At 39.6% G+C, this 26035-nt stretch overlaps 1 protein-coding gene across 3 annotated transcripts; it reads left to right on the top strand.

Moving 5' to 3' along the window:
- Window positions 1-81: 81 nt before the first annotated feature.
- Window positions 82-13485, top strand: arfip1 (ADP-ribosylation factor interacting protein 1 (arfaptin 1)). Of its 3 annotated transcripts, XM_041036006.1 has the most exons (10): window positions 82-320; window positions 1659-2044; window positions 5591-5692; window positions 6757-6865; window positions 7460-7561; window positions 8640-8752; window positions 9118-9339; window positions 9991-10148; window positions 10962-11136; window positions 11250-13485. In XM_041036006.1, exons 2-10 carry the CDS (start codon window positions 1661-1663, stop codon window positions 11403-11405), a joined length of 1521 nt encoding a protein of 506 aa, XP_040891940.1. In that variant the 5' UTR covers window positions 82-320; window positions 1659-1660; the 3' UTR covers window positions 11406-13485. The 3 variants fall into 3 exon arrangements, with proteins under 3 accessions (XP_040891940.1, XP_040891942.1, XP_040891941.1); XM_041036008.1 differs by lacking the exon at window positions 1659-2044; XM_041036007.1 differs by lacking the exon at window positions 7460-7561.
- The last annotated feature ends 12550 nt before the right edge of the window (window positions 13486-26035 follow it).

Genomic DNA, 26035 nt, shown 5'->3' with positions numbered 1-26035 from the left:
CAAAGTGCAAACAGCATGATTTAACAGCAGGGGGAGAGCGCATGCTGCAAATGATGTGGTCTGCTTTAGATGACAGCCGAGGGCCCGTGCAGTGGATCAGTCTTTCCGGGGTTCAAGCAGCAAGTCAAGTGAGCCAGTGGAGAGTCGAGGACCACCGATGTTAAGTTGGTAGTATATAAGTGTAACGTTTGCATTAACAGTGGGCGCACTGCCTTCCAAGGAAGCAACATCCAGTGCGGCACAGCACCGAGGAGGATTTCAGTGAATTACTACGGCAGCTAACAGTCCACAGCTAAATAGTTAGCCACGGCCGCAGACAGGTAATGTTAACTAAAGTTTTTTATCATCGCCATTCCCTTATGGCGTTGAGTTGCATATCTAGCGAAATAGTAAGATAACTTTAACCACTTAAAGTGCTTTCAGTGACGTTTTCCATTAGTACATCGTTTGCGTTATCTGCGGTTTAGCTACGTTAACGTTAGCTAACAATACGTCAGCGGCTCTCATATGTTCACGTTAACTCAAATTAGTGGTCAGCCTTATGCTAACTGACTGGGAGGGGACGCCACGGAGAGGTTTGTTGAATGCTTGCTTTCCAAGCACATTGTCGGTTTATCCTTAATCATTCAATGTAATAATTGTATCGCAATAATGTGTCCAGCGTTTAAAAAGTATTTCCCCCACTTTTAGACGCCCTCGTTTGTCAGGTGTCTGTGCTGCAACAGGTAATATTGGTTAGTTCACCTATCCTTGCTAAACGCAGCCATTTCCGGTGTGTGATGTTACAGAGGGAATAAGAGCAAACATGGTGACAACAGCTGTTACATTTAGCAAGTATTAGCCCTCACGTCGTTTCCTGTGCAATTTCACAAAAGTGCCAAACCCAGCTCAGTGACCACGAAGTAAATGGGTCATACATGCAGAGAGCCTGTGGATACACACCTTAATATTGCCTTTCCAGCAGTTTGTTCACATCTGTTTATGTATATCCAACTCGAGAATTGCTCTAGTATTTCAAGTGGGTGCTGATATAAACCTGTCTTTAGAGATCTCATTGATAAAAGCTTGAGATCATCAGATGCAGCTAACAGAACAATATACAGTTCAAGAATATTTGCAAAGCACACACCAAGATACATACAAAATCAAGTCAGTGCTTTATAAGCCGATAGAACCCTGTGTACTACCAGTACTATCTATCTCAGATGTACCTGTAACAAAAGATTTATGATTTAGTGTTGGTAAGTAGCTTAAACACCAACTTCTTTATATTTAGATTTATCCATTTGAATTTCTCAGCCACTTAACTGCCTGGCAGATGCCTATAACCTCATCTTGGGCCTCTGACATACTGTCATGAAATTTAAGTTGCTAAACATCTTTTTTTGTCAAGCAGCTGTGCAGTATTTTTGTCATTCAGACATTGAAAACTCTTTGAGGATTCTGGAAAGACCTTTTAAACAGCAGCAAGTGCTGTGAAACAGGGATTTATCTGTCAAAAAAACAAATGCTTGGCTCTTGAATGTAATTATACACATACATGTAAAAACTGGGGCCTGGATAGTAGTGTACTTTTGTACTGTGCTATAGTAGTGTTGTATAAACAGTCAGCCAGCTTGGTAGGACCTATTCATACCCTCCTATCTGTCTGTTTTCAGGTATGTCTGACATTAGTCTTGAGGCTGAATCGGCAAGGACCTCAGCCGAGGACCCTCAGATGGATTGTGAGGAGTCTGACAAAACAGAGGAGAGTTTGAGTGAGGATGTAAAACAGGAGAGTGTAGACAACAGTAGGGAAAGAGGTTGCACAGACGAGGTCCTGTATGATGTTGATATTGACAGTGCTGAAGAAAATACAGAAAACGATGACAAGGATGTTCAGGAGGAGGATGAGGTCATTCAGAGTGAGAGTGGGGCGACGTGCAGTGATGGTGATGCTGAACACGTGTCTGGCAGTGTAGACAAAGGGGGACGCGAGAGAAATCATCATGTTGAAACAGCTGAACCATCAGAGGAAAGCGGAGATTCCCACACTGAAACAAAGGTGACATTTACCTTCACTTTGGCCAATCAGCCTTCTAGCAATAGCCTAACCTAGCCGGCCTTCTTGCTGTTCCTTACCGTGCACCTGCTCGTGTTGCTGTTTTGATCTTGATTTGCTGTGGTGGTGGTGGTCTCTTTCCAATGCAATCAATTCATTAATGGATTGAATTTTGTTGTGAAGCTTTATCTGATATAATCAACAACATAAACCTGAGATATAGCCATGAAGTGATTGTGTTTGTTTCTCCCTTTTGTGTTTGTAGTTGTGTTTCAGATTTCACTCTGCTTTGCTCGAGGTTTTAGTGAAATAGCTCGTGTCGCCATTGCTCTTGGTGCTGTTGGTGGCTTTCTTGCTGATTACTACCATGTTGCTCAATGATGTTCCTTATGTGTTTGAGGATAATCAAAGCTTTGCCCAGTTTTTCTGTTTTGTATTAATGCTGGCTTACTTCAAAGTGATTTATTATTATTATAATGGTAAATACACTCATCGAGCACTTTATTAGAAACACCATACTAATAGTGGGTAGTTCCTCCTTTTGCCCTCAAAACAGGCTCAGTTCTTAATGGCATCGATTCTGCAAGATTTGTCAGTAGCACATTTATGCTGCCAATCTCCTGTTCGACCACATCCCAAAGGTGTTCTGTTGGATTCAGTTCTGTTGACTGCTGAGGCCACTGATGCACACTGAACTTACTGTCATGTTCATGAGGACTAGTTTGAGATGACTTTTCTTTTGTGACATGGTGTATTATCATTATCAAAGGGATGCACACTGTCAGAAATAATACACACTCTTGTGTGTACAAATCCAAGGAGATAAGCAGTTTCAGAAATACTCAGAGTAGCCTGTCTGGTACCAACAATCACTGTCACTGAGATCACATTTTTTTCCTCATTGTGATGTTTGATGTTAACATTACCTGAAGCTCCTGACCTGTATCTGCATGATTTTATGCATTGCACTGCGGCCTCGTGGCTGGCTGATTGAATAATTGCATAAATTAGAAGGTGTACAGGTGTTCCTAATTAAGTGCTCAGTAAGTGTATGTATTTTTATGACATGTTTGAGACATTGAGAGATTATTTGTTGGTCAATACACTCCTCTACAGCCAGTTGTGCCTTCTTTTGTTGAACACAGACTCTGTGTGTGTGTGTGTAAGTGAAAGTGTACATGTTGTAAATAATACCATTTCCTCATAATGCTTCCTTGTTTGTAAGTTAGGTGTACATAGAGCTCTTGAGTTCTACATGCTGTCAGTCACGTGGCTGGGTAAGTGAGACGGATTTGGACTCCTGACTGCACATTCTCAGGCAGTCCCACATTTCTTGTGTGGCAGGAATGTGTGACTCCTTAGGCTGTGGGCTCAGTGCCAGTACTGCACATGAGATTGCACAAATTTAAAATAGACAATCCTCTGTTTTTTTTTTGTTTTTTTTTGTTTTGTGAATGCTCTTCATTTGGTAACCCTAAATGTAGCACACTTGTAATTCTGAATTTTTAGGTATTTCTTTAAGTCAAATTTTCCATCCTTTTTACATCTTGAACCCAGCATTGTGCAACATGGTTGTGTCACGTTCTTCCGTAGTTTGAGAGGCAAGACGTGATTCTTTCCTCTTTGGCTGGTGCAGCTAATTGGACAATTATCCCATTGTTGTTATCCATCCCTCCCTACCACGTCAGGATACCTTGTATCCAGGATACCGAACTGTAGGGAATGGCAAACCATGACATGGCACACTTTGCCCTTTCATATGCCTGATTAATTCACAGCCACTTAACTGCTATCCCTGCTCCACTATGCTGACACTCTTAGCAAGCTTTACTACAGAATGTTTACAGATGGTGGGTGGGATCATTTTGGACCCCTGATCATCAGTGAATCCATGGCTGAATTAGTTCCATTATGTTTTGCTATACAAGGAGACTCTTAAATTCAGATTCATTTTAAAATGCTCGTAATCAGAAATGTGTCTCTGGCAGACAACCTGTTCTAACCTGGTGTCAGAGAGGAATAGCAGGCAGGAGTCTGTCTTATCTGCAGCAGGTGGTTAGACAAGCCTAGTAGTGCATATCTGCTGCCTGCCTGCCTGCCTGCCTGCATGCGGGTGTCATATGTCCTTAAAGTATTTATGTCTTTCACGTGATAACACACAAAGTCTTTGTCACACATGAAATCATTTTCATGGTCCTTGACTTTGATCATTTTTTGTATGTTATATTTTGGCTGAGTGTATCGTCTTTGGTTACAGATTCTGGTTTTAAAGACGGATGTTTTGACTCCCAAGGAGACAAACATCCCAACATGCTTCTTTACATCCAGCCTTCTTCTCTAAGACCACTTTTGACACTTTCTTAATGTATTTGCAAAGTATTTGATAATGTCATTATCAATTAATTGACCGTGTTTACTAATATTTTAAGTGAAGCTTCCGTTAAACTTATTTTTAAGAAGCCATCAGATTGTAAATACTGTGTGTGTAGGCGACTCTGACTATTCATTCATAGTCATATATTTTACCCAGTACTGCAAGGAGTTGTACATTCTGGTCATTAGAGACGTAATTTACTATATTATAACATGCTAGCTTTAACATATTAAGTTTGTGTTATTAACATAAATCCATGATTTAAACTCACGCTTTTTGCTCACAGAGTGAAACCAGTCAAGTCAGTTTAGACTAGACACAGATCTTGTTACCCAGTGATCTGGTAACTGTTTGCATTATTTATACACTGGTCAAGGTCCATAGGAGAAGGATCTTGTTCAAACATTCAAATTAAGATTTATTGATAATTGAAAATAAAAATAATAAAAATTCAGTGGTGCTCCCAGTGCCAGGTGTATCATTAACATCAACATTAACCACCTTTAGATGGTTAGGCCTAACAGTTCTTGCATGCAGAGCTTTATAGTGCTGGGTAACTGACCCAGTTCCCGAGTCCACAGTGATTAGGGAAAAAAAAAAATGCACTAAAACTAGCACAGCTGTACCATCAGCCTGCAACAACAGGCAGCCAGTTTATTCTAGCCTAAAGAAAACTCATGTGGCCGCAAACTGTTGTCTCCACCCTGTGGCTTGCTTGGAGCCAACATGTAAATGTGCAGCTTAGCAAGCCAGTGTGTCACTGCATTATTTTAATCCACAGGGACAATGATTTATATTTAAGGTTAAGGAGAGTTTTGTCCCATGTGTGCTCCTGTGGCACAAGATTTTTTCGAATTAGTCCACAAAATGACTAAACTATGACACAGAGGGTTTAATGTGGTCTGAAATATGAAACAGCTATGAAACAGTGATATGAATACGGCAGTAAGAAATCAGATATTGTCTGTCCAAAGTATTGCTATGGTACAGCAGATTTTAGCTATAACTGGTTAATTCCCCTTTCTCCTATGTCAGTGTCCACAAGATGGCAGTCCAGCAGTTGTGTCCCAGTAGTGGCTCCGGAGTCCTCTTCTCTTAATGGTGATCTCTCTCTTTGAGGTTGTCAGGGGAAGCTTTGAGCAATAACCTGCTTCATTTCACCTTCCTCATTTCAGGAAAGCACAATGGCTGAGGAGTCCCATAGAAGCTCAGCTGCTGAGATTCCAGTCACCAGCAATGGAGACCTGGATCAGAGCCCTGAGACAGTATTCCAGAGGGTAAGAGTTTATTTAGAGACTTTTGAGAACAGCGCCTCTCAAAACTATATAAATGTCGTAGACAATGTCAGTGTACTGGCTTCCCAAAAAAAAAAAAAACCTGAGTAGGTCCTCAAGGTCCTTGGGTTGAATGTCTCTAACAGCAGCTCTACCTGTTGCTATGATATCTACTCTAACTCACGGATGAAAATTAACAGTGCAAACAAATTTGCAAAATTGGTGTCTTTGGCAGTGTATGCAAACCAGTGGGGCTGCAAATAATAATTAGCGGTTCATTTTCATTTGCCCATTATTACGTTAGAAAATGGTGAAAACGTCTTTTACAGTTTCCCTTAACATGAGGAGATGTATTCATATTGCTCTTTTTTTTTTCTTTCAAAACTCAGATATTCAGTTTGCTACCAAATATGGTGGAGAAAAGTGTAAAATCTTCACATTTTAAAAGCAGGAACCAGCAAATTTTTGACATTTATGCTTGGAAAAATAACTTAAACAATTACTTGATTGTGAAAATAGTTGCAGATTAAGTTGTGGCTATTGATTAATAGAGATCGTAACAGATCCACAAATTAGGTTTCATTCTGTGTAGCACTGGTGTACTCAGACAGTCAAGGTGAGATCATACCACCGTGAAGCACCTAAGGGTGCCCTCCCCTTCTCCTCAGACTGACTGTGAGCTGGCAGAGCTTCCAGACGGCCTGCTGTTTACTCCTGCTGTTCTGTGGCAAGGAAGACACAGTAGCCACAAGCATGTATGCAGCTCTAAAAGGTTTCATCTTGTTAAAATTAGTTCCGACAGGAATTTATAAATTGCCCTGTATGTTGGTTTCTGTCTCTCACATTGATTATTTGTGTCACAGTGTACCACGTAGACACATTTAGATTTGCAATGACTTCACTAAGATCATTAGAGGAAGATATATGTTTCAAGTATTTGTTTCTGTACAATCAACCAGTTTTCCCAATGCACAATTTATAATGATAAAATAGCAGCACCCACACCACACTTATGACTCTTTTACATGCCATCTTGTTAATATAATTCCCATTAATATAATCTCCAGGACTCTTACCCGAGTGGACCTGGTGCTCTAAACCTCTCAGAGTCCTGTGTCACTTCCAGCAACTTTGCTTCAACAACAGAGGGCATCATTGAATCAGGGCCGTACAAAGGTAAATGCTCCACTCCCCATTTATACTGTTATTTTTTGGGTTTTGTGTATGTCTCACTGAGTTTTGTTATGCAGCAGCTCATCAGAAACTTATCAGGCCTTGTCAGCTTGTTATATTATTTGATTGCTTTGCAGCGTTTTGTGTTTACAAACCGTCTGTCTCTCCATGTAGTCCCCGTAGCTCCACTTTTGGTTTTTAAGCTCTGTGAAATTTGAAAGGCATACATTTGAATTTGTAAAGCTGGACATGCAATTGAATTTAATGAGTTTCCTCTGATCTCCAGGTTGTAACCCTCCTTTCCTTTTCCTTTTCATCATCACGGCCTTGTTACAAATGCAAATAAAAAATCTCCCCATAGAGCAGCGAGCTGTTGTAGCCCGTTTACCACAATGTTGCCATGGCTATTTTCCATGTTATTTACTCTGGATGAGGAAGGCTTTTGTTCATTAAAACATTCATCCTGCTAAATGGGGAGAGCCACCATAATTAAAAAAAAAAAACGCACAGGAAATCAACACCAATGAGAAACTCCCCCTTACGCATGTGGAGGCGGAGATGACATACTAATGAATCATAACTCTGAATATCTCCCAGGGTCAGCAAGCCTGCCCACATCTCCCGTGACACCTGTAGCTCCCAGCTCGGCTGTTGCTAGCCGCCTGGCGCGCTCTTCCAGCGATAGTCAGGCTGAGAAAGGTACCGGCAGTGATGGAGTATGAAACGGATGATACTGAATCATCACCATTTGCACACTAAATTAACCACAATCTGCTGTACCTTTCTTGGTTTTCAACAGTTTCTTACCCTCTCCTTTTTCCCACAGACTGCACTCCATTCAGAATCAAACCTCTCTTCACTTCCCTTCTTGTTTATTGACTCTCCAAACTTTGCCTTTAAGTCTGTCCTATAAGTCTGGGTCAACTGAAGTAGTTTCCTGCTTTGCAGTGGCTAACATTAAGTGTTTGTATACTGCTTAGAGTCAACCTCCTAAGATCTAGAGCTCAAGATTTCTAGATCTGATGCAACTTCTTGATGCCTAAAGGATTTGCTTGGCTTGGAAAGAAAACTGCTTTCACATTTAATCACAGTGGGTTTTCCTGCTTGCAACCTTTGTCCTTGCAAAAGCTGGCACCCATAGTCTTGTTCTGTGGAGCCCCAAAACTGACAAAATGTAGTAAAAGGTAATGCCGGAAAAATATATGGGAATAAGTAATATCATTGGTTAAATAATGAAGAATAAATGGAGTGTAAAAAGAAATACACATTTTATAATTTGAAGCTGAAAGGCTATCTTTTTTAGCATTAGCTTGTCAGCTAAAAGTATATAGTGTCATATATATATATTTTTTTTACACTATAGTTTAATTATTTAAAAATATTGCTGATTGATGTTGTCAGCTGTATATGGGACTTGTCAGATAACCCTTAACTACATTCTGTTTCAGGGCTCCATATCTTTCAGTATTTTCCCTCTGTGCCCAAAACACAATGAAGCACTATTCATCGCTTTTACTGTGATTGTTAGCACTTTCAAAGTGTTTCATCATGACCAATTGTATTTTCATTTTGATCTGAATAATAATAGATGTCATCAGTGCCCTCTAATGCCTTTTAATTCAGCATTTGGTCTGTGTTGAAGTTTCAGTGTCTACAAGACATTCTAATCTACAATCTAACACATGAAATGTACCTGCCTTAATTTTCACCACAGTTTTCTATCCTGCAAATCCAATAACTCAATCACTCATTAAGTGAATGACTTTCAATTGTCCAGGCGCAATGAACGCACAGCCAAAGAGTGGAGCGGTGGTCCTTTCAGATGACTTAAAGAACCCTGCCATGGAAAAACTGGACCTAGTGAGAAAGTGGAGCATCAACACATATAAAGTAATTCTCTCTGTCCTTGATTTTATTTTTACGTCCCTCTTTCATTCTGCTACATCTCTCAGCCTTAGCTCCACTCTTTATCTTCTCTGAGCTGATTAGGATGTTGGCAAAAAACTGTGAACTGGGGTACTGTGAACTGTACCCCAAGCTGTCAACCACAATAACTGATTGTTTTGCTTTGACTTTGTAGTTTGGCTCCACTCTGTTCCTTTGATTGTCTCTTTCACAGCCCATCTCCTCTTTCTCTCTTCATTTGAGTACAGACTCCCCACAGTCACACATAGCATTTTAAAAGGCAGTTAGCATCTTATCTTTTTGTGTGTATGCGTGTGAGTGTGTGTTAATAAGCCTGCTTTCCTCTGCAGTGTACTAGGCAGATCCTGTCAGAGAAGCTGGGCCGGGGATCAAGGACCGTGGACCTGGAGCTGGAAGCTCAAATTGAAGTTCTGCGTGACAACAAGAGAAAGTACCAGAATGTGATAAAGCTGGCCCAAACGCTGGCCAGTCAGCTGTCCCAGATCATGCAGACGCAGAGGCAGTTGGGTGACGCCTTCGCCGACCTCAGCCTCAAGTCGCCAGAACTCCATGTGAGTCCATATGTTTAGTTACATAGAAATCAAGTAGATCAGGCAGAACACAGGTCACAACAGTCTTATTATCTTTAACTTGGTGTCCAAGAGTTTAAAAATAGTGCAGAATATGTATTGACTTGTGGGCCATCTGCTGGGAAGTTATGTTTTTCCAGAAGCTACTCTGATCCCATATATTACAACTTATTATTGACACTGATTGTTTATTTTGATTTTGCTGAAGCATCACATAACGGTGCACACTCTAAACTAGGAAGTTAGTGGCTTTAAAGGCAAGAATATATATATATATATATATATATATATATATATAGATAGATAGATAGATAGATAGATAGATAGATAGAGAGAGAGAGAGAGAGAGAGAGAGAGAGAGAGAGAGAGAGAGAGAGAGAGAGAGAGAGAGAGAGAGAGAGAGAGAGAGAGAGAGATCCATTTTATTTTACCTGTGAGTGAATTAATTTACTGTAATTATATCAACAATATAAATGTTTTATATGTTGTACTGTAGAATTGTTGTTTTATCATGTTTTAAACGGATATGTTCAAAAGAAATGAGCATGTAGCTGGGATCAGTCTGTGGAAGTATTGGCTTAACGGCCTGTTGGCACTAATACTCCTCTACATGTGCTTACTTGTGTTCTCCAGGAGGAGTTTGGTTACAATGCTGATACCCAAAAGCTTTTGTCCAAAAATGGAGAGACACTGCTGGGAGCCATCAACTTCTTCATCTCCAGTGTGAACACACTTGTTGATAAAACAATCGAAGACACCATGATTAATATCAAACAGTACGAAATAGCCAGGTAATGCATACAAATATGCGTTTCTTCTGACCTGTGTTCATTTAACCTGTGCTTGCTCCTCTTAAAGTCCACTATTCTTTCCTATCAGACTTAAAACAGCATTAATGGATTTTTTTTGGCCACTTGGGGGCAGTGGGACATAAATATATAAATACAACACTGACAAATAATCACTTTTATAAAGTCGATATGGTGGTGTATGTTTACAGAAAGTTGTTCATTTACACATCCAGCAGACACGGAGCATCAGTAGCATTTGTTCATGAAATGATGAATGCAAATTCAATATCCACCGTCATTTTATCTCTGAAAAACATCTGGCTGTCTAGTTGCTCAATGCTCCAGTGTTTTTACCTGTTAATTTGGCACTGCCTAGGTGGTGTACAGAGGGGTTTATTAGAGCTTTTTCTCATCTGAAAATCACGGTGATGAGAGCCGTTCAGTGAGACTGAACCAAAACAGCAGAATTTTGGGTCATAAAACCAAAACAGTGAGCTGAAAGACGCTAAAACGCTCTGCAAAATTGCTCTGCTATGTTTCACAATGAGCAACATTTTCACACAACGCACAGTCATCTGACACATTGTTAATATAAAAGTATTGATTAGAGAACCTTTAAATAATTAAAATGATGTCAAAATGTCTCTCCGTGTTGATTAAATATAACTTGTGGACTGGAGCAGGGGTGTAGGGGTTACTCATGTACTGGGTGTAACAACACTCTTGAGCTATGTGTGTCCCCTTACATATTGTGAGGCATGCACACATATATTATATAGTTCTAATGGTGTTTAAACAATGTCACGTCCCCAGGGTTGAGTATGATGCATACCGCACAGATTTGGAGGAGCTGAATCTGGGGCCACGTGACGCCACCACCATGCCCAAGATCGAGCAGTCCCAGCAGCAGTTCCAGATCCACCGTGAGAAGTACGAGAGGATGCGAAATGACGTTTCTATCAAGCTGAAGTTCCTGGAAGAGAACAAGGTCAGCTAGAGGCTAGTTCTGCTCTTCATACCTGTGCCAACATATCGGCATTAAAATTAATGTGCCTATCATCTCTTTTTTTTTTTTTTTTTACTTTTTCTGCTCCCAAACAGGTGAAGGTATTGCATAACCAGCTCATCCTGTTCCACAATGCCATAGCTGCATACTACGCTGGAAATCAACAGCAGCTGGAACAGACACTCAAGCAGTTCCACATCAAGTTGAAAATGCCAGGTGGGGACAGTCCATCTTGGCTTGAAGAGCACTAATCACTCCTTTCAAACCCATAGTGGCACAGTTTGGGGTTTTGACAGGAAATGTCAAATGCTACAAAAAACAAACTACAGGAAACTCCTCTCACTTCAACTCTACAGTCACTGCCTTTCAAAATCTCTGAATTGTAAATCTTTTAACTAAATACTCAAAAGGAAAAAAAACCCACAATCCGTTTTACTCTTGATCTTAAATAATTCTTTTCATCTTTGCAGTCATTTCACATAATAGGAAATGCACTTTTATACTGTTTGACAGAAATGTTTAACAGGAGTTGCTGCAGTAAACACATTTGGAAACTGTAAATGGCCTTTTGTATTCCAGCAAATGAATGTTGTACGGCAGACATGCTGGCTCTGTAAGAGCAGCTATGGGATCAAAACGGCTGCCGTTTTATTCATGTTATTTACATTACTCTTCTCAACTGAGGATGAATGCTTTATCAAAGTCTTATATATGCTGAAAAAAAGATTTTTTTTCAGCATATATTCTTTAAAGATTTGACTTGACGCCTGTTGCAATAAATGGGGAAAAAATAAATTCAGATTTCTGGATCATGCAAATGTAAAATTGATAACTTTTACCAGCAACCTCTGACTAAAGTGGTTGTTCGACATTTTGGGAAATGTGCCTATTTGCTTTCTTGCGGAGAGTCAAATGAGAAGCTCAACACTACTTTCATATCTGTCATTTCAATATAAAACTATAGCTAGCAGCTAGTTAGCTTAGCTCATAAGGACTGGAAACAGGGGGCTACAGCTTGCCTGGCTCTGTCCAAAGTTAAAAACTTTTCCCTACCAACACCTCTAAACCTCACTAACACAAAAACCAAAGTGTAAAATAAAAAAATTAAAATTTGTGGTTTTATGGGGGGTGTGCACCTCAGGGCAGAGCCAGGCTACCTGGAGGAGTGTGGTATGGATTTTCTCATAAAACTCTAAGCAAGAAAATAAATGAGTATTTCCCAAAATGTCAAACTGTTCCTTTGCAAAAGAGTTAAAAGTCATAGTGATGGCTGTTCACAACAAATGCCACGTGTTGTTGTCACAATGCTACTTTTTAATCAATATTACACTCTGTTTTTTTAGCATTTCCCTATTTTGTCTGAATTCATGGCATACGACTGAATGGGTGTGTTGAGTTTCTTAATTTCCACAGAACATGAAGGACCAGTCTTATGTGACTAAATGTGCCTTGATTTCATAAATTTGTTCCTCGCTTCCCCTTCATGCTAACTTGTCTTATTATTGGAATCAGACACTCTCCAGTTTTTGGGACCAACACTTGATGGAAGATAATGGACCAAACACATGCACAAACACACACACTCCAAGGATATAGTTAAAGCCTATATCACGTCTAAACACTCCATACAATACAAAGTGATAGCTGTTTTTTTTATTATTATTTTATTATTTTCTTTTTTTTTCTTTTTTTTTAGCTCCATTAACTTCTGAAAGTTTAAATCAATTTGAGGACATGCTGTTTTGAAAGGTATGTATCCATATTGCACATATGCACATTTATGCATTTGAAACTAATTACAAAAACTTGTAAGAACTGTATGATATGTAAGGTGTAAACCAAAATACAATTAACTTGAGGAACTTTTTGTCTTTTGTAAATTTAAAAGACCAGCATTGTTTGCCTGAGCTGCTAACGGTTTCCTTCATTGGGCTGTATAAAAGTATATTTTTCAAAGGGGACTTCTGTACTCTGGTATTTACAACCAGCTGTCATGTCCTCACTTTGTTGATTTGTACTTTTCCTATGGCTCACTGTAGCAGTTTGAGAGTGTGAATCTTGTACAACAATCTATTGTTTCCCTGAAATAGGTGGATATATATTTGTAATTTTCTCTATTTTACCTTGAGTATGTAGTCTATGACCAATGCGGCCATTTGGCTTTTTTTTGTTTGTTTTTTTTCCTGAAGAAGTACAGAATACTGTGCTAGTACTAGTATGTACTAGTGGCTATCTACCTTTGTAATAATGAAACATTAACAAATGTTGAGTTAAAAAGGATGCAGAATGTTGTGTAACCTCTTTGGGAAAATAAAAGTTTCTTTTCTTTAAGAGTCTCCAGAGTTTTTTTTTGTTGAGGTTGTATGGTATAGTAGCTTGTATGAAAAGTCACACCCTGGGGCCAACAAAGAAGTACGAAGCATGCCTTAAAGCCTTATAGTACATTTGGCTTGTTGTTGACAGTGGGTTACTGCAGAAAAGATACAGACAGTATCACAGATGGGACAAGAAAAGCTTATTACACGGCCGATGAGAATTTACAATTATATGGAGATTGTTTTTTTTTTTTTAGTTGACCTGCTCTGCCCCATCCTGTTTTTTCATCACCTTGTTTTTCTCCCAGTAAAGCGACTGAGGGACTTCAGTTTACTCAAGTCCAGGTGCTTTAGATTCCCCTTTAGGTCTTCATAATTACAAGCCCACCACACCCACATGTATACATTTGACAGGATCTGGTTAATCCTCAGCAAAGCCTTGAAGATGCTGTTTGCGGTCTCAGAGATGCGTAGTAGTCAATCAAATGTGGGTCTTCAGAACAGCACACTAGGGCAAATGGATCATAGAATATTTGTATTTAAGGCAGCAATGCAAAGTTTTGCAATGAAATGAATGAAGATGAACAAAAAAACTGGTAAAAGACCTGAGGCAACTGGAAAAAAGCACAGGAGTTAAATTATGGCACCATACTGATATGGGAGAATGTTTCACAAAATAGAAACCACTTTATTCAATGACACAATAAATGTATTAAACTCAATTTGTAGCTACTGTGGAAAAACTGGAGGCATGTGAAAATATTTTCAAAGCCCTGACAAATCTAATTATTGTGCAAATAAGTGGATGAAAATAAAAGTCAAACTTCCTTTGGCACTTTTAATCTAGTAATCTGTAAACTCCAGTCTAGTTCCTCCTTTCTATGTTTAATTCTGTTTAAGATAGTACAACAATTTGAATTTTGATCCTAATGGGATATTTTGATCCCAATATCAGAATGATGGGGAATATTCATTTATTTAAACAAAAGAGAAGCATCAAATCCTCACATTTGGAAAGCTGAAATAAGCAAATGGTTGTAATTTGTGCTTTAGATAGATAGATAGACGTCTATCGTCTATCTATTCCCTCTGAAACGTAGTGGAGAGACATGTAAAAGCTATATAAAAGGGAAATTTCAAGCAAAGTACAAGTACCTCAAATTTAGACTTATTTGCAGTACTTGCATAAATACACTTAGTTGCTTCCCAGCGAAGTTCAAACCTGATTAAATACACCTGGTTAGATTAACTCACCTTGGCCACCTCGTCAGTGGCTGCAGCCTTGTCATTGCACCAATGGTCACAAGGGGGGACACGCGCAAGGGGACACGTGAACGCGCCTGTTCCACCTGGCCCAATCACATACGAGGAAGCTCACAACACGGCCACCGTCCGCTCCTGCTGCTGCTGCTGCTGGTGGTGGCGTGTGTGAGCGTGAGTGAGTGTGCGTGTGTGTGTGCCTCTGCACTGTTTGTGCTGCAGCTCGGCCAGGACAGCAGCAGCAGCTCACCTGAGCGGCTGATAACCTGAGACACAACACAGATTTTCTCCTCTGAAAAGTATCTCCGTCTAACTCCAACGGTGTCGGAGCGGATTACGTGTCCCGACGAGTCTTCCCATCCCTCCGGTAGGTGAAGCAGGACGGTACCGCCGCATCATGCTGTGTGTGGATGTGCGATATGTAACGACCTGCTGTAACTCTGCTGTGAAAAGTCCCTGTTCCGTGAGAGTGGAGTCTGTACGTACATTTTAGCAGAGCAGCCAGCCTTTCCTATTGCTGTTTTTTTTTCCCGCTTTGAGCCTTTAAGGTGACTACAGAAGGTGTCCTGCAATGCAGTTCACGTCCAAAATTACATCATTATAAAGATTTAGAGTAGTTTGAGGCCTGGATCTGTTGCTTGACTGGATGGTGGCAATGTAAACACAAAGGAAACATCAGCTTGTTCTCAGTACTTTAAAGATTTGTCTTGCAGAACTTGGTTATATATGTTTACTATGGCTTCTAGAGGCCTCAAAATGTGCATTATTACAAATTAAATGAAGGATTTTGTGACCAAAATTGAAAAATAGATATAAATTTGAGTGGGTTTTTTTTTCCAAAAACATTCATGCAGTCACTTTGTAATGTTAATACAATCAGCAGTAGTCATACAGTGCCAAGAAAAAGTTTTCATATTTTAATGTTTTACATTGAATCAAAGTAAACGTAGTTATATTGTGGGGTACTAGTTATTTCATGTTGGAGTAAAATTCATTGTTTGTTTTATAGAGTGATCTACACATAGCCTTACATTTGTATTTGTCACTTTCCGACACTGCATAGTCTCTCTTTGCAAATGACTGTAGCCTGTAAGTTAGAGAGATCAGTTGGCAGTTTACTGACTTGCATGATCCGTTAATATAGTAGTTGAGCTGGATACAGTTTGGAATTTACCAGCATTCGTGCTGATATTATATGTTTCGGTATTTAGTAACAAACTTGTATTTTTCCTGATGCTTGATAGAAACATGTTTTCCTGCAAAACCCTGTTTTAGCCAGATTTCTCAAGTTGTCTATTCACAAGTAGCCACACAAGAACTTTCCCTGAATAGAACTGTTGAAAACAGGAAAACTTTTAATTTAAGTCAGTAGCTATCTGATCAAAAATAAGTAAACAAGACCATAAATGTGAGATATTTGGTGCTGTGGATTTAACTTTGATTGTAACTGCGGAAATATTGAGGTTCCCCATAGCCCTTTGTATTTGATGTATTTTTATTTTACATTAAAGTGATTACTGGAGGCAGAATCAGTGTTTAGTCTTGTGGTGGTTGTTGTGGATTCCTAACAGAACTTTATAACTCTGCCCCTGTTGGTTTTGTTCTGGACCTCAGACCCCAGCTTCCTTGGCTTTTGTACACTATTATCCATGCTGAGATGAATTAGAGGGCAATCCATTCAAGTGTTGGGAACAATACCGCCGTGGAAAAAAAGAGTTTCTCCCCAGGTCAGGTCAAGGGGGAGGGCGGTGTCACCCCCGGTTGCTGTGGAGGCCGAGAGCAACATGGAAAACTCAATCCTCTGACGTCATCCCGAGGAGAAAGATATTGGGGGGCTTGATTTATTTGTGTGGGAGCAAGGAGGGGCTGAATAGTTGTTGGCAACTTGGGTCAACTCAAGTGTTCTTTATTACCTAAAAATCTGTCCTTGTCTTATAAATTCAGTTTTAACCTGCAATGAAAAATGGTTAAAAGATAAAAAAAAGATTACAATAGAAGAAAGGAAGGAGGAAGAAAATGAAAGCGCCCCAAACTCCCACCCCTTTTACCACCCAAAAATCTCTCAGCTATGAACTGTCTAATGAGGAAAACAAGCCCAAAATGAAAAAAAAAAAAAAAAAACTTAAGAAATTGACACACGTTAGCTGCAGGGGGAAAAAGCATTCAGGTCTGAAAAAACGCGATATTCCTTCCACACTTGTTGCCTTCTAAATATTGTTTATGGGGATTTGTGTACATTGCTCAATGGCAGAGTCGTAGCCTGTAATGTGATCCGCACGCATGCACTGCCTGTAAGTAGTGTTTCGCAGGTATTAAAGTGCACCCTAATGAAGCCAGCCTTGTCTCTGTGCCCTTGGGCAAACACTTTTCCCAACTGCCATGTAAACATGTTTGCATTCCCTCCATGTTTCTGTGCTGTTGTCTCTATGGTGACCTGAGCACCTGCTTTATTTGTCACCTTCGTATATCATAATCACCTGCGCCTCACTCAGGATATGTTGCTGTAAGCCAGTTGTTTAACCAATTTTTTACCAAATCATACAGTGCATTTGTTGTTATGCTCAAAATGGTGTGATCAACCTTCTGTGGCAGACGCTGGTTTTAAAACTGCACAAGGCGAGACTTTGAAGCCAAGAGGTACAGCCAGATTTGCCTGAAGCTGATCTTGGCACCAGGCTCAGATTGCTGAAGCAACAATTGGAGCTCAGAGCCAGAGGTGATACAGTTGCATTGGTCTGCTACAGGCCAGACAGTGATCACAAGAACAAACAGGAGAAGATTCAGAGCTCTGTTTTTGATGTGTAGCCTCGCAGGCAAAGTGTCCTGTCACATCTAACCCCTCCTCGTCATTACTGAGTGGGTTTTGTTTCACCTGGTTTACTTTTTCTCTGTTGTGTTTTTTAGTAGGAGATTCTAGTTAGGGTTTTTTTCAGTCTCACCTGTAATGTGCTTTGGGTACAGATGAAGCTGCTGTGTCATTGTGTGGGATAGTATTGTTCCTATTGGGAGGAGGCCATGTGGGTAAAATCTTCTGTGGAGGTACTTTTAATTCTGATGACAGTATATATATAGTAAAGTTCAGAAAATAGGGAGAAGCATCGTTGCATCCTCTTGATGAGTCCACTCATGTTCTCTCATTTTAGCTTCTCTAGCTCCACTAAATGCTTCACTGTTTTTGCCAGGATGTTGCTGACTTTGCCTTTGTCTGCCATTTGGTGCAGAACAGGTAGCACACAGTATGTTTTTAAGAGGTTTTTTTTTTGTCACAGTATACAGCATATCACCCAATCCTAAAGCCTATTTAGAGCTGCAACTAATGATTATTTCATTATCAGTTAACTTTGTTATCAACTGATTTTGTCTAAATCCTGAAGATATTAGAAAGAAACACTTACAGAGAAATAAAACAGAGAAAAGTAGCAAATCCTCACCCAACACATGACTAAAATGATTAATCAGTCATATCGAAATTGCTGTCAACTAATTATCTGTTGAAGTCTGAGGCTCATGTGTCATCATGTCAAGATTAATTCATTAGATTTACTTTTGTAATGCTCATATGGAATGTAGCACTAAATTATATGTTGCTTACCAGCAAACTTTTAATGAGGGAGACAAACAAACATCAAAACATTTTTCTGCTTGGTCAGTTATTAAGAGGATAAGCAGAGATTCCTTGTTTGTTTGAATCAGATTATATGATTAGGTGAATTCTCTCCTCAGTTGCAGGTTAGCTGTCAGGCATGATATAACCTGTGTTACAGCAGAGATAGTCATTCATATTAGTCTTAGCTGAACCCGTCTGAAGCCTTTTTAAACAGTCATTGACAGAGCACGCTCGCATGCTCCTCAAACTGGCAGCTTTAATCTTTAAAATCTGAAAACCTCGTTTCAGACACAGGCTGTTATTAGCAGATTTATGCTAAGCTTTGGGGGGGATATGGTGTGTTGGGGGCTACTGTAGCCGCACACGGTCTTTACAAAATCCTTCGTTCGCTGACTGTGCAGGTGTTTGTGTTACAAAGTGAGGTACTGTGAAGGGACTGCAACTGCAAGACACTTTTGGTGTTTGAGGTTTTTGCAGTCAAAGTTTGTGTAATAACCAATCTTCATTGGATTGTTGTCCACAGTATGATTTGTGATAGTGTTGGCAGTCCATGTGTTTTGGCAGTCTCTGGCTTTTAATTCCAATATGTCCTGTATCATCAATAATTTCATGGTCGTGTTAAGAGTTGATAATGTTGCTCTTGCGAATCCTTCTTATAAAAAATGCACAATTAGACATAATTTCCACCTCAGCAGTCTACAGAATATCACACATAGAAAATGGAAAGAGAGTTTTTTTGAGGTGATCTGTCTTGTATAGATTTCCATGGTAAGCCTGAGATCAGTGTGAGGAGGTTGGTATGCCAGATGGAAGAACAGACTCACAGCTTTCCTTAAAGAGAGGCTTTGTAACTTTTGAAAGACAAAACAACACAATCTGCCTCCTACAAATGAAAAGTTTAACTCGGAATCAGTAAGACAGATCCTTTCTCAGTCAGTACACTCAGGGGTTTTGCTGCTGCAGCCATATTTGGTCTGGTATGATCAGAGGCTCATGGTGGCTATTGCTAGCAAATGTCAGCAAATCTTATTGTCATGTAAACTGACATTATTGAGTCAATTCACTATCTTTATGACTCTTCTCTACTTGTGCTACTGGTACACAACATTATAGCATTTACTGGTATCCCGCAGTTGTCACTAAAACCACACTGGCTGCTTTTCAGTGAAAAGTTATGGTCTTAATAGTCTCATATTAACTTCAAATAAACTTTTGAAAATGTTTTTGTCAAGAAAGGAAGGACTGTGGATTTTGTACCTCATCACTAAGGTTGAAAGTATATTAGAAATATTTCTTTTAATGGCCAGTATATAAACAGGAGGAATGATTACTGCAAGAAAAACCTGTTTCAGGATTCATATGAGCATCTGACTCTTGTTTTAAGACATCATCACCATTATTCTACCTCCAAAATGTTGTGTCAAATGCATGGTCTTGTAGCTGTTTTACACCATGTTATTGGTTATTGGTAAAATACTTATCTGAGTATGATAACACAATTTTTTCCAGGAAAGTAGCTCAGTCATTAGACGATAGCATGCAACTAATTTTCGTGACTCGTTACACAGGATTGAAAGTAGGAAAGCAGCAGAACACAATGTTATAATTATTTGACGTGAGCATTAATCAGAATTTTAAATGACCCAAATAGCCCACTAAGTGTTTTGTACTTTGCAGACTGTACTACATAACCCAGAAACCCACATTTCTGCTATAAGAACTTCGTTTTCTTTTTGCAGTGTCTGCCAACTTGTGTGAAAAATCTTCATTATTACTTATTTATCAACAGAGAAAAACATCTACTAAACAACAGTAACTTTTGATTGCTTAGTTAACAGTAGATTGAGAATGACACATGTGAATCCTCCAGTAGTTTTCATCAATTACGCAGCAGCTAGATAGCTGGAGGAGAGAGGCGAGCAATCGATCTACTCTTCAAAGTTTATGAATTAAAAAAGACATTACTGTCACCTCCAGCTGACACCTTTCCTCTAACATTGAATGGGACTTGCAGAGAGAGATTGAAGGGAGATTGCTGTCTATTTATAGTAACCTTTGTGAATTGTGGGCCAATTCTGAGACACGTAGAGCAACATCAGGGACAGTTTTTAGGTGGATTTAATTGCCATGGTGAAGATTGAGCAAGACTTAAATTGTTTTTCAATCAATTTAAATGGACAGTGCACTGCAGACTTTAAAAAGATGCTGTTTGCCGGAGATTTCTCACTTTTTCAGAAATATTCTTCCTATTTGCTGCTTTTTAGTATCAGCAAATGTGCATAACTAGATGTCAAGAGAGTACAATTATAATGTTAGGCAGAGTGCATCCTCAGCTGACCTTATCTCAGATAAACTTGTGATGGAAAGGTCAATACCCGTCAGTGTTGCAGGCTTAGTTTCACATGGCAAGAGGTGCTGTGTACTGTACCTTGGCCTTATTAGGCTTTCATTCCTCGCTCTAGACAAATAGCACCATTTAATAATCTCCTTGAAACCGATTTTGCAGATTTGAGAATGAAGAAATTGTTGAGTTCTGTTTTAGCCACATTAATCCTCAGTGCAGAACATACTGTATCACACATGGCTGTTTGTTTTGGAGGCTGGGGGCCTGTACATGCGGCAAATTTTGTCACCCAAAATTAGGAAGATGTAACCTAATTCATCCTGCAACACTATTTTGAAGTTTACTGTCCCCCGTGGTATTGTTTTAATCAGAGTTCGGTCCTTGGCACTAAATAATAGCTTCTAGTTTTTATTGTGAATTGAATTAGAGATGGTTAAGATAAATAAGCACAGGAGGAGCAGGGCCATGAACTCAGACAACCTTTGGACAAAAGTTAAAAGATAAGAAAAGAGGCTGGAGTGAGTAGAGGAAAAAACTGAGAATCTCATGATGAGGATTATCTGATTTGACAGCTTGTGGACTCAGTACTGACACGTTCATTGATTTAGTTGCTCATCCAGACTCCAAATCTTGATTGGTTTGTGTCAACAGATTAGGGATGAAAGCCTGAGTGTTTTAACTCATTGATCCTGCAAAGATGATTATCACATGAGCTAATTAAGCATGAGCAAAGAGCAAGTTAACAGCAAATCAAATAGTTTTGTGTGAAATATTTGTATAGCAAAAAACGTCATCTTTAGCGACTTCAGAGAGAGACAGGAGATCAATAAGTTATGCTTCTTTTTACAGCCTGGTACATGTTGCTTCCTGCATTATGAATATTTTTTACACAGGTTTACACAGGTGAGTTGCCTCTGGGGCAGCATCACTGAGTGGCTGTCTGCTCAGAGCAGCAGCAGTTCGGTTGGAAGAGAGGTTACTTTAGTCATGTGGATATGAATAATTAACTTTGTCAGGTTCTGCCAGGGTTCACTCAGAAAATACAGACATAAAGCTATGAAGCGCTCAGTTTTTGAAAATATTTGATAAATCCAGGATTTACTGAATAATAGGTTCTTTGTCCACAGTGTTTCCCAACTAAAGACCGCTTTTTCTGGTGTGTTCTGTTCGGGCTTTCTGGTGTTAATTTGTATATTACACAACCAGAGGCACGCACTGACAAATGGCCTGCAGTTCAACAGATATTTGATATTTTGTTTGTAACTTAAGAACATTTTGTCTGGATAACACAAACTGTGATAGGAACAGTTTATTGTTTAAAAGACACTGTGTGCCAATTTTTATATAGAAGTTTTTGACATGTGCTGTATTTGACATACATACATTTTGTTTTAGGGTGAGAGTCAAGGCTTAATGTGATTTATGAAACAGACCAAAGTCATATGGCTTGAATACATTAGTGTTCCTGCTGCAGTCTGTCACCTTCCGCATCTTCCGAATGATAAACTGCAGACCCTGTGCTGTTGCCAAGGAGCTGTACAGTAAACATTTGTCACTGTTTGCTACATGCACCTAAAAGGGTGTCATTTCATATCCTCTGTGTGTGAAAAGAGAATTTTTGGCTACACAGCAAATTTTTGTCTTTGGTGTCTGGGCAGTAATATCCTGGGCAGTGTGTGTCTGTGTTTGCCCTCGTGTCTGTGTTTTTCTGAGAATATGGTCAACTCTCAGTCTATTGTGTTTCCTTTCCATTGTACACAAGACATGGAAATCAGAGAGATAAGCCAGAACTGTGAAGAGAGTTCTCAAATGGGAATGAAGTCCTTTTCATGCAGTAAGTCCCAGAAAACACTCTGAGCTGCTACATGATACAGAAAGGCATAATCCAAGTGGTAAAGCACAGACAGTGTGTGCATGTTTGTTTATAATACTTGCAGTTACTATTTAAGTAATCTGCTCAGTTTCTACACGTAAAACCCTTCAAATAGCAGCCATTTGGAAATTCCACTCAGGAAGAGGTGGTGACAAAATTTGAATGATACTAATTTCCTGTTTTAACTTGTGATGGTTTAATGTTTACCATGTTCACCATCTCAGTTTTTTGTGTTAGCATGTCAGCATTTCCTAATCAGCACTAAGCCCAAAGTACACCTGAGGCCGATGGGAAAGTCCAGAGTTTTGCAGGCATTTAGTCATAAAACAAACTACTGGGCAAAATGAAATGTTGACATGATGATGATAGCGCCTGATGAAGGATCAGGGAATCAGAGTTATTGCAGCTTATCCTGTGGGGATCATGAATGTCTGTAATGAATCTCATGGCAATCCATCCAATATGTGGACCCACTGGTGGCGCTAGAGGAAAAATTAGGGCATCACCAAACTTGTTAGAGAATTATCTACTGGGAAACATGAATATCTGTGGAAATAAATCCATGGCAATCTATCGAATAGTTGTTGAGATATCTCAGGCTGACACATACACCGAAGGGTGCAAAACTTAAGGATACCATTCAGAGATCAGAGTAAATTTACTGTTCTTGCTTTTATATCATTGTAAATTGAGTATCTTTGGGATTTAGACTGCTGGTCAGAGAGAATAATTTGAAGATGTCACATTGGGATCAACTTGTGATGGAAGTTTCATAGCATTTTTTTTGGTATTTTGCCCACTAAATGATACTAAATAGTTTTCTTACAGTCAAGTGAAACAAATCTCAGGCCCATTAAAATCCCATCACCAGCGTTTGGACAAGTTGGGATCAAGGTGGTCAGAAAGATCAAAAACAAACAGGTCTGACAGCGACGCCCCACTGAGCCCTACGCAAACCCTCTCTCCGCTAATGAGCGTTCCCATGGTAATGATGATGGAGCAGGATCAGCCAAATCCCTTGTGAACGCGCCTCTTTGCCCCTACGGTGTGAGTGAAAGACCTCCAGCCTGCGGGGGCTTCACTGACCCTCAGGAAATTGAACTGGAAGTTAGCAACAGGGGATTATTATAGCAGGCAGTGGCGCCTTGACCTTCAGCATTACACATATGTGAGTTAGAGGGGATTTTGTTTGTTTTGGATTTGATGGCTCCCTGGAAACATGTTGACAGTTACCTCCGGTTAAAATCCTTTTCAGTTTCGCAGAATGGATTTTTATAGCACAAGAAAAGAAAAAAAAAATCAAATCCTGCATGTAGTTAGAAGTCTCTGTTCATCAACTTTTGTCTGTTAAGAAACTGCAGTTGGATGACAAACAGGGGAAAAAAAACAACAAAAGTGTTGGGCCACCACAATCCTTACAGAACAGCTTCTGTGCAAAGGATATTCGGTCCAGAATTTCTCTTTTTATATTGGGTTGAGATCTGTTGTCTGTGATTATCATTGTCATTCACATTAAATCATCCAATGACCCTTCAAGCTCTGTATGAAAGCATCTCCATTCATTTCTGAACTCATTTATTGAGATTTTTCCTTGATTTGCTACCCGTCTGTGTGTTTCTCCAAGGGCATAAAGAAATCTTCTGAGCTCCTTTTCTCTGTGTAGTTTATTCAGTCACAGTACATAGTCAGTTAGGACCTCTGCTTAAGATTTGTCGTGCGATCCTGTGAAAGGGGTCCCAACCCCTGTAGAAAACCTTTTCTTCCTTCATGGTAACGTTGGCCTTTGTTGATTTAGGCTCTGTGAGGGTGGGGCATTCCCTGTCAGTAATGAAGACTGATAGGAGCGGGAATGCCTCTGGGTCGACAACAGGTGGACCTTTAGAAGAAGCCCCACAATCTGTCTGTGTTCATTCATGGCAGCAGGTGGATGTGTGGAATCTGGAAACACTGTCTCTGCTTTCTCCCCCTCAGGGCTTCTCTGTGTAGTGTTACTGACAGGTGTGTTTCCTCCCCTGTAAATCATGTTAGGGAAATGATGTTGTTACAACCTTGTTGGTTGGTTTTGTCCCTACATCCAGTGAGTTAGAGGATGAAGGGACAAATGAATTATGAAGTAAATTAATTATTATGTATTGAATTATGAATTAACGAATATGAAATACCACGAATCAATCACTGTCAATCACTGATTTCTTTAGAGAGAGAGAGGAGTATGTACTCGGTGTCTGTGTGCAATAAACACTATGCTCAGAGACCTGTTTTACTACAGGCAGCAAAACCGCAATACAAGTGTGTGTTCAGTTTTAAAAGATTAGCTTGATATTTGAGGAAATACATGTGCTTTCTTGCTGGGAGTTAGATGTGGCAAAATTTACCTACCGGCACCTGTAAATCTCACCTGTCATATATTGTTTAAAACTGAAGAAAAAATATTTTTGAAACAAACAAGATATAACATCTTAATTAGTGAGCTTTAGAGGTGACGGTTGGCAGATTTTGTTACTGTTACACAGTTTCTGGTTTTTATGCTAAGCTAATCTAAAATGAGCTAACAAACTCCTAGCGAGCAGTGTCAAACTTCTCATCTGGTCTAATTCTCTGCAAAAAAAAACCAAAACAAAATTAAACCAAATATGCAAACTTTCCAAAATAAACTATTGAACTATTCCGTTTATAGCTGAGATTAAAGCAGCGAGGGAGGTGGCAGACAGTTTAACCCTTTTTGTTCTGGAGTTTCCTCCATAGCAGCTCTTACAGTAGCCACATTTTTAGCACCACAGGAGGAGATGACTCGGTGTGAGGTCAGATGTTCTCACAGTCTCATGAATTAGACATGAGTGACGGTGTGGTCCGGCTCCGAGGATGGGACAGCTGAGTGTACAGGCTGATGTTGGCAACATGAGGCCATCTGTGACGTCTTCTTTATTAATTAGTAATAAACTCTGGGTCTCAGGTGGACAAGGCTGCTAACTAATGGGGGATTACCATTAAGATGTTACAAAGTTGTATAAGAGGCAGTAAGTAGATTCTAGAAATCACCAGAAAGTGGCCCCGTGTACAGTGTTTGATTCTTATTATTTTATCTATCAGAACAAATCCTAAGGATAGAAAATACCCTGACTGATTATTTGCCCTGAAACCAAATTCTTTTCCTTAACAGCGCTGAAAACAATGTACTATCACCCCCATCACTGCTGTACATTTGATTTATCTCCTGTTTTTTTTGGTCAGAGCTTGTATTCATTTCTTTGTTTAGTCAGAGAGGGGTATCAGATCACTGCAGCCTTGTCAGCTCTGGCAGTGAGTGATGTGTCCTGAAACATAACCAGTTTCCCTCCAACTGAGAGCTGCAGTGCAACTGTTGATTTGACAAAGAGAGAAAGGGGAAGGTGGGCAACTCAAGTACTTCCTTCCCCTCTGGTCTGTGAGGTTTAAGACTGGTTGGGTTTTCCAGTACTCATTTACCACATCATCAATAACCT

This window comes from Toxotes jaculatrix, chromosome 4 (assembly GCF_017976425.1).
Source record: "Toxotes jaculatrix isolate fToxJac2 chromosome 4, fToxJac2.pri, whole genome shotgun sequence".
Classification (NCBI taxonomy): Eukaryota; Metazoa; Chordata; class Actinopteri; family Toxotidae; genus Toxotes; species Toxotes jaculatrix.
This window is presented reverse-complemented; position numbering and strand designations above follow the sequence as displayed.

What these genes read in the sequence shown, in the direction of transcription:
- arfip1 (XM_041036006.1), top strand. Translation starts at nt 1,661, where the DNA reads ATGTCTGACATTAGTCTTGAGGCTGAATCGGCAAGGACCTCAGCCGAG. An exon ending in ATTCCCACACTGAAACAAAG is followed by an intron (nt 2,045 to 5,590) that starts GTGACATTTACC and finishes TCCTCATTTCAG; the next exon opens with GAAAGCACAATGGCTGAGGA. An exon ending in AAACAGTACGAAATAGCCAG is followed by an intron (nt 10,149 to 10,961) that starts GTAATGCATACA and finishes TCACGTCCCCAG; the next exon opens with GGTTGAGTATGATGCATACC.